Genomic DNA, 9,476 nt, shown 5'->3' on the forward strand with positions numbered 1-9,476 from the left:
ATTTTTGGAATAAGGAAAATAAAAGTACTATTCGCTACTTGGATTTTCTGATGATTCTAAAACACTCTATCTACCCATCTGATAAGAGAAATTTTTAACGAGTCCTAGTTACTTTGATAGAACATAGGTAGAAAATCATCTGAACCCAGAGCTTTTGAAGCACCCATGAAGAAAAAAGCAAATCTAATTTCTTTAGGTGAGATATCCCTACCAAACGCTCCTTTTTTTTCATTAGTGAGCATAGGAAACAGCCCAGGGGCTTTAAACTTCTCATATTCACTAACTTCCATATAGAGATTCAAAAAATAATTAACACTGAGTTCCTTCAGCTATTGATCATCCTCAATCCAGCTGCCTTCTTAAATTTTCAGCATACTCACTTTATTCCTTCTTCTCCTAGTTGTGGCTAGGCTATGAAAATAAGATGTATTCCTATCTCCATAATTAATCCAATTACACAGAGAATATTATTTCAAATAGATCTCCTCTTGAATTAATAAAGCTTCCAATTCCTTCCATAGGGATGTTTGTAAATCCTCCAAAAGCAGGTTCACTTCAAAAGATAAGATTGTAGATATTCCCTGGAGCCTAGCTAAAAGCCATGATTTTCTTCTAGCTAAGTTTTCAAAGACCTCTGCATTCTAGAGTTTAGCGGCAGACATGAATGACGATATATTTTTTCTCAAGAGGATTTGTAGAGCTCCAGCTATTAGCTAGCAAATTCTGAAAATCGTCATGAGCTAGCCACGAAGCTAAAAAATTTGAAAGGCTGCATCAGAGCATTATCCGAGCCCCCCATATCCAATAAGATGGGGACATGATCAGCAGACTATAGTTTGGGTAAATATTTCGTAGCAGCCTGAGAAAACCACTGAGAGCACAAGCTATTCACCACATACCTATCCAGTCTTCTTCGAACTATGCCACATTGCTAGGTGAAGGGTTGTCTAGGAAAACTAATATCTTGTAATCCAGAATCTAATAAACATGCAGTAAAACGATGATGATCTTTTGACAGACTTGAGTTTCCACCAGTATCAACACTACTTAAGACATAATTAAAATCACCTCTAACACTCCATTCTATTTGCACCTAATCTACTATCCGTCTAATATTAGACCATAATTCTAATCGAGGATCCAGATACGACAAACTGTATACCATAGTCAAAAACCAAGGTACTTCATTACAGAAAGAGACTTTAAGATGAGTAAACTACCTATGGGATTCTAGATGATCAACCTTGCAGCTACAATTGTTCCACAAGACCCAAATTCCCACTACAAGAAAAAGTAGTATTCGTAACAAAAAAATTCATTACAAAAAATTTGAACTTTGAAACAAAAGAAATTTATAACAAAAAAAATGTTACAAGGTTGTTGTAATATGTTCCGTTACGAAAAGTTTTTGTAACAAAAAATGAAACTATTACAATACAAAGTAATATTTTGTAACAATTTTTTTAATACAAAAACTAAAATTTGTTATAAAAGTGATAACAAATTTTATCCTGTGAGATGTTTTTCATAACAATATAATTTTTTCTATCACAAAATTTTGCTACAAAATATAACTCGATTTTGTAATACTTTTCATTCCTTTAGTTACAAAAGTACAATATTTATTTTATAACAATTATTTTTAATACAAATTATACACATAATTTGTCAAATTATATTTTTTAATATATTAACTAATTTACTAAGCAAGTCAATATTTATATAATATATAATAACATAGATAATCCAAACATCTTTTATTTAACTAAGATTGTTTTAAACCAAAATAGCATTAAAGTTTGTTCTACAAGTTGAACCACAATACAAAAGTTCTATATAGATTAATGTCTTCATAAATCAAAATATTTTTGAATGCTGTAGCTAACATGTTGTCATTATTTTGACACTTCTGTAAATGTAAAAAACAACCAAAAATTAAAAACATAAAATAACACTAATTACAATTATAATATCAACCATCCACCAATCAATCACTCAATTCAATGCTAAGATAAATCTAAATATCAGAGATCTTATCATGAATTAGCATGATTCTAAAGACAATATCAAATAGTCAAAGTATATATAAGCTTGGATCTCTGAAGGTCACAATCCTCAATATAATTACATAATTAAATCTTTAAGAAGAGAATATATATTTAAAATTAATTGACAGTTTTGCTAGATACTCCCACTTACAATTTTGAAAGAATTTTGACATAACCTCTCTTAAAATATGGACATATCCACCTTTATTTATAGTTCCTTAAATTAAAGTATTAAATTCCAAATATTAGTTATTCAAATTAAATCATATAAAATTCTTATTATTTCTCAACTACTAAAACTTTAAATTTTAAATATAGAAAATACCCAATTATTATAAAATCAAATAAAAATCCGATTTAATTCAAAATCAATTTATCGAAACTTAATTTAGTTACCTTTAATAAAATAATGGTTTAATTACTTTGTTAGTCTCTATAGTTTTGCAAAATTTTTAATTAGGTCCCTATACTTTTTTTCTTTTAATTGAGTCCCTGCACCAATTTTTTTTTTTCAATTAGGTCTCTCTTGGCAGTAATTAGCTTAATTTTATAAGGACTTAACTAAAAAAAATTTGGTGCAGGGATCCAAATAAAAGAAAAAAAAGTGTAGGGATCCAATTAAAAAAAATTTGGTGTAAGGACTCAATTAAAAGGAAAAAAAGTACAGGAACTAATTAAAAATTTCGCAAAACTATAGGGACCAACAGAGTAATTAAACCTAAAATAATTTCTAAAAATAAAGCCTTGAATAAATAATTAAAAATATTTTAAAAAAAATAATTTCTACAATTTTTAATAGTTAATAATTTAATTGTTAATTTTTCTATAAAAAATACTTAATATAAACAAAATTTTAGAAAAATTAAAATTTTGAAACAAAAAAAAATTATCTTGTAAAAATTTATATAAACAAATTCTTTTTACCCCTAAAAGGTTTAACATTTTGAAATAATTTTTTTTAGTTTAAAAAGATCTTTAAATTTTATAACAAACAAATAACTTGTTATAAACAATATTGAATTCTGTGACAAATTAATTTTTTATTATAAAATATTTTAAACTTTTGTAGCAACTTTTATTACGTAACATAATAAAATTTTGTAACAAGATACCATTTTGTTACAAAAGTCAACACAATTTGTAACAAAAGAAATTATATTTTTACAAAATATTAGAACGTTTTGTAATAAATTGTCTTGTTGTTACAAATTATTCTTATCATGTAATAATAACTAATTTTTATTACAAAAAATAATAATTTGTAATATAATTTTAAATTTGTTACAAATAATGCTTCATTTTCTTGTAGTGATCTACTTGAGAACCTGATACCTTCCACCAAATGGCCCAAAAGAAAAACTCAATTTACTCGCAATTTTTATTATTGCTTTAACTCCAGAGATATGAGTTCCAACAAACAGAACAAATGCGAATAGAAAAGCCCTTCGAATCTACACTTCTACCATTCCAAGTTATTATATTCATAAATAAAATAATAATAACATAACGAAAAGCTGAAAGAAACAAATAATAAAATTATTGAACATATTTTTGCACACCATAAACCTGCATTAAACCTTTGTTGGCTTAAATATTGGAGTCTCTTCCAGGTATCATGTAATATCCTACCATATAGAGTCATATGCTTAAGTCATAAAATAGAGGTGGTGAGGTATTACGACCTCTAAAAGTAAAATTATATATATAATATAGTTGAAAGGAATTTTATAACGAGGAGCCTTTGAAGAAAAGTTTAAAACAAAAGTCGTAATGCTCACGTAAATGGAAAATTTACGTACGAAGAAACGTAAGATATATTTATATATATGAATATTAAAAAGGAAGTGCCAAAAGATACAAAATATTCAAGCTCTAGGCTCAACCTGTGAAGCCAAGGTTGGCCGGAAAATATTTACATAACTATACATAACTCAAAATATCCCAAAACAGATAAAACAACATCCTGTTTCTCCACATCGACCTCTAAGAGGGACAAAATAAAGTTAAATATATAGAGGAGAATCTAAATACAGAATAATAAACATATAAGCTCAAAATACGGAGTCCCAAGATATAACACTTTGCTTGTAGAATGAACTCCAGACGCTTACCGAGATGCCTCTCGACCTGCATCTGAAAAATAACAACATCGTATGGGACGAGAACCGGGGGTTCTCAGTATGATTAAGGTGCTCACATATATAATAAATAAGGTCCTGGAAAAGTCAGAGACAATCCTAGAATGCCGACACTCAAATTATAAAGCTTAAAGGAATAAACTGAACCATAAATTTGGTAAAACTCTCTAAAGTACCCAAGTCACAATATAACTCTAACTTTGTAGTTTACTTTCTGTCTCATTTAACTCTACCCCTTACCACTGACCTAACCGGTCAGGCCTTATAGATATAGCCCAAATCAAACCAGCTCGGCCTCCGGCCCAAATAAACTCAACCTGGCCTCTAGCCCAATTTAAAACCAACCATCATTATTATCAGTCCACCCCTAAAGTACTCAAAACAGAAAGACAATCACAAACACAAGCAAATACAAGGAAAACATATTTAAAAAATAGTTACAGCAAGTAAGTTACCAGTTATACAGAATTTATCAGATAGGCAAACTAAAACAATTATGCACACCCAACCAAAGCAAACAAATGCAACATGATGCATGTCTATCCTACTGGCTGTGAGTTCACATGTCGGTTACTTTGCCAGAACCTGACACATCTGGTAGCTAACCCAGACATTTGTCTCTAGGTTGTGCATCTTCAGGAGGATCATAAACGAAGGAGAGTGTCTTTCCACATCGAAGGAGCATGCCTTTCCACCTTCTCGTGGGGGATATACGAAAGAGAGTGCCTTTTCACATCGAAGGAGCGTGCCTTTCCACCTTGCAACTAGAGAAGAATGTGGGGGAAACAATACGAAGGAGAGCGCCTTTCCACCTTTCCCACATCCCCATCATGACAAGAGAGGAAATCCTCTGTCCTCAACTTACCACACAATTCACATCACGACAAGAGAAGAAATCCTCCATCCTCCACTTGCCACTCGATAAAGTTTTCAGTTAACTTGCAGGTGGGATCACACCCAGACCTAGACATCTAGGCCATTCCGGCCATACCCGGTCATTTCCACTCTCAACATTTACCTCTTAATTCAATCACATCGTAAATCAAATCTTATCATTCTTAACTTGTCTAATCATACATCGTTATCAATTCTACACTTCTTCAATCTACAATTTATCACCCAAACCTTTCTTCACTTCCAAACTACCTCACCTTCCCTAACTTTACCTTATCACTAAGCCTACAACTAAGTTTTAGGGGCTAAAAAAAAAGTAAAAATAGAGGTTTAGAGGTTCGAAATTAGGTTTTAAAATACAAAATTTATTTTGGTGAAAACAGCAGTCACGCGTACGCGTGGGAGTGCAGTTTGTCCATCACGCATACGCATTACCTCATCCGCATACGCATGCATACCAAACAGAAATGCCCATCCGCGTATGGAGGGGTTTGCGTACGCATGCATTACAGCTTAGTCAAAAATGGTTAAGTCTGCAGAATTTTAATTTTACACACCGAACTTTTGACACGCATAACTTTCTCGTTTTAAAATATTTTTCATTCGTTCTTCAAATGGAGTAAACTTCACGGACCTAATTTTTATATGAAATAAGTTTGAAACAATTTGAGGGTTTGGTAACCAAGTTATGACTCGCCGAAATTTGGCTAAAAACTAATTTTTCACAAAAATACTATAACCTCTATTTTCAATAATTCACCATGCAAAACTAACATTCTATGCTCATAATCAACACCAAATCATACCATATCACAGAAACACAACCCCACATCCTACCACAATCAATCACACTTCAATTTTAAACAATCTCCTACATGAACTTCTCAATTAAACCAACAAGCTCATCAATAACTCATCACCGATATATTCATTCCCATCATCCTTATCATTCATCATTAAAATCATCATCCATCAATACATTCTCACCACAAACAACAATGCCAAAATTCATACTCAACCCAATTCCACAATTATCATCAGGGATACTAAATATTTAACACAATCATGCATTTTAACCTATCTTATGGTCACCTAACATAAGTTTTTACAAAATATTATATATAATATACGAGAAACCAAAACCATACCTTGACTGATTTTTCGATAAACTCGGAACACCTCAAACTTTCCCGCACCACAAGTTTTCAAGATTCCAAAACCTCACCAACGAACCCAGCCTCTAAAGTTTAATCTCTAGCTTCCAATTCCTCGAATTGTCTCCAATCCACAACCGATTTCAATCTAACATCATAATATCCACTATAATCAACATAGAGTTCACTAATTCAACATTTTACAAAGGATTTGAGTGTGCTTACCTGACCCACAGTTCTAATGAGCTAAACTTGATGATATCCGTGAGTTAATTTGAACCTAAACATCGAATTTAAGCAAAATCCAACATGATTACATATTGAATTCAAAAATTGGGGAGGAGATGACTGGAACACAGAAGTGGTTTTCTTACTTAATCAATGACTGGGGTTTGTAGAGCTAGTCGCTGTGGTCGCGTGGCCGCAAATGGTACGGCGATTGGAGCTCCATATCAAAAGTTATGAGAAATTGAAATTGGAGCCAAAGGTTTGTGATTTGGAATGTTCTCCCCCTTTTGCTTCCAAGTTTAGCGTGTTCCTTTGGCTTGGAGAGGAAGAAGAGCTGAAGCTCTTTATTATTATGTTATTGGGTTGGGCCCAATACGAGTCCGATTCGTTCGGTTCGGTCTATTTGGTCTGATTTTAAACTAAATTCTTTAAAATTAGTATTAAAATTCTTATTTTAATTAGTTCTACCTCACTAAACCATAAAATTCTATTTTCTAATTTATTTGCTTAATTTATTAGCTAATCATTTACTAATTTCTCGGATTTTACATATCACTCCAGATCTCATTTAGAAGATGTCGGACAACTTCACTGCTCCAAGAAAGACGTTGGACACAATAGTAGAAAGAGTTTGAATCTCATGTTCAAACCCAAATCACTTGTTTCAGGTAACTTTTAGAACAATAATACTATATGTTAAAGAGAAAAGTTGAGTAAAAAAGAAAGATTATTTGTTTTACAATAAAAAAATATTAAAACATAAAAATATCATGTACAATACACATTCTTCTTAAAAATTTAATTACAATTTGTTTCTATATCCAACTTCATTTTTCACCAAAAAAAATTTCCCTTTCTATATACATATAATATTTTTGTTAATTTAATATTTAGGTATATCTTGTGTTATTTTTATGTTGATTTAATTTAACATTAATTTAATTTTGCAATTATAATTAAATTATATTATTAACCTATAAATAAACACTCTTCATTGTACATCTTAATAATACATCCCAATATATAATTTCATGAATAAGCACAGAATAAGCAAATATATACATTATATGTATACCCCCGTCAAATAAATAAACAAATACATCCATGTTTACTTACATATCCTATACACACAAAGTTCTGAAAAATGCTCACCGAATAATCATAATAGGTATTATTTAGGTGAGTGAACCGTATTATACATGAATCTAAATACCTCCAAAGTAGCTTACAATAAATTAAAGTACTATAAGATATTGATCTAGGACTATACTATGGTCTATGGAGCTTGAGGCAATGATTTTCGGCATATGGGACATGTGGAGTGCAACATGAGCCATGGATCAACACAAGCTTGGTGAAAGGCATGGCCACAACCAGGAAGAACCCTCAACATCTCATTCTCTTTATAGTCGCCTAAGCATATGGTGCATCCACCCACAACACCATTTTTGTTCTTTACCTCATCGGAATATGGCATCTTAGGGTAATTCTCATAACTCGTGTCGATACGAATATCCACGTGGTGTTCCAATGTTCGATGAGATTGTGACGACGGAGGAACACCGGCTACTATGTTAAATATGTTAGGAATTCGAATTCTGCGAATGCGAAAACATGCAAAAGCTATGGTAGCAAGTAAGAAGATCAAACCTAGTATGAATGCTACGCCATATGTGAAACCACTAGCATCAAAACCATCTTTTGATTGAGAAGTGGAATTATTGGACATCTTCTTAGCTTCAGTTAATTGTTGGAGAAATTTTTGAAGTGGGATTTGGAAGAGGGAGGGATGGAAAACTTTTAATTTGTGAATTATACAATTTAATTTCTCTAAGGTATTTTATGTGTTTGCTTGGTCAACGTTTATGTCCTTTTCATGTTCGATAGGTGTATTAAATACATAATCTTGTTATCTTAGTTTTATATTTAATTTATTGGCTGGCTTTTATTGCTTTGAGGAGCTTCTTTTTGGAATAATATATAGAATATACAATTAAGTGGATAATTAACACATGACAATGACTTTATGTAAACCTATTTGCATACAATATATATTGTAAGACGATGACAATTACATGTATTGGATTTTTCTCAATTATTATAATATAAATTTAATTAGTTTTCATGCACCATTAAAAAATTGTGGATCTCGAAAGAAATATATGTAATAGTAGCTTGTTGGAACCTAAATATTTTAGAAAATGTCACAAAATTATTTTATACAATCATTTAATCATATATTATCATATTAAAAAAATATAACTAATTTTTAAGTCACCAAAAAAAATTTATTATTTAAAAAATTATCTAAACTTATAAATTTAATTAATAAAGGTATAAAAATTTATATCAAAATTAAATTTTTATAATATATATCGTCATAGAAGTTGAAGGATCTGAGTTTATATACATTTGAACATCCAAGTATCAAAATAAAAACCAACAAATACATTTGTATGTGATATGGACGGTAAAACTTAATTAAAAAGCAATAAATCAACTTTATATGTTATAATTCGGTTCTGCAGGTTATAATTTATCAAACCTCATAATTTGGATTCACACAAAGCAAGTATCGTCACGACCTAATACGATATTATTATCCTTCAATAAAAATAATTGCTAAAAATATAACTTCATCTCATGTATAAAAAAGGTAAGACATTTTATCTTCGGCAGAACTAAGACAAATATACACAATACTAACTTAAGCATTGGAGTGCCTTTTGCAGGTACACTCTCTCTTTATTCTATCCACGACGAGATATACTCTCTGGACGAGAAGCTCGGACATTTAAGCCACCAGCTTGGAATTAAGAATTACAGTTCGGAGCCAACTGTTGGGGACGAGTTACATCCAGTCCACTCATGCAAGAACAATTGGCACCCACCGTGAGGACTTGAAATAAAAACCCTATTTTTCTTAAAGGTCTCCGAAAACTACTCCCTACAACCATGGCTGACATACCACTTCCCACGCCATCCGAACTTCTTCGGATGGTAACAAAGTTATA

At 31.2% G+C, this 9,476-nt stretch overlaps 1 protein-coding gene across 1 annotated transcript; it reads right to left on the minus strand.

Annotated features, from left to right (window-relative positions):
• Window positions 1-7,542: 7,542 nt before the first annotated feature.
• Window positions 7,543-8,279, minus strand: LOC107616940 (RING-H2 finger protein ATL70-like). The gene has a single exon (XM_088500389.1). The coding sequence runs from the start codon at window positions 8,189-8,191 to the stop codon at window positions 7,739-7,741; it is 453 nt and encodes a 150-aa protein (XP_088356515.1). The 5' UTR covers window positions 8,192-8,279; the 3' UTR covers window positions 7,543-7,738.
• Between the last annotated feature and the right edge of the window lie 1,197 nt (window positions 8,280-9,476).

Source organism: Arachis ipaensis, chromosome B9 (assembly GCF_059453495.1).
Source record: "Arachis ipaensis isolate K30076 ecotype BB chromosome B9, ASM5945349v1, whole genome shotgun sequence".
Taxonomy (NCBI): Eukaryota; Viridiplantae; Streptophyta; class Magnoliopsida; order Fabales; family Fabaceae; genus Arachis; species Arachis ipaensis.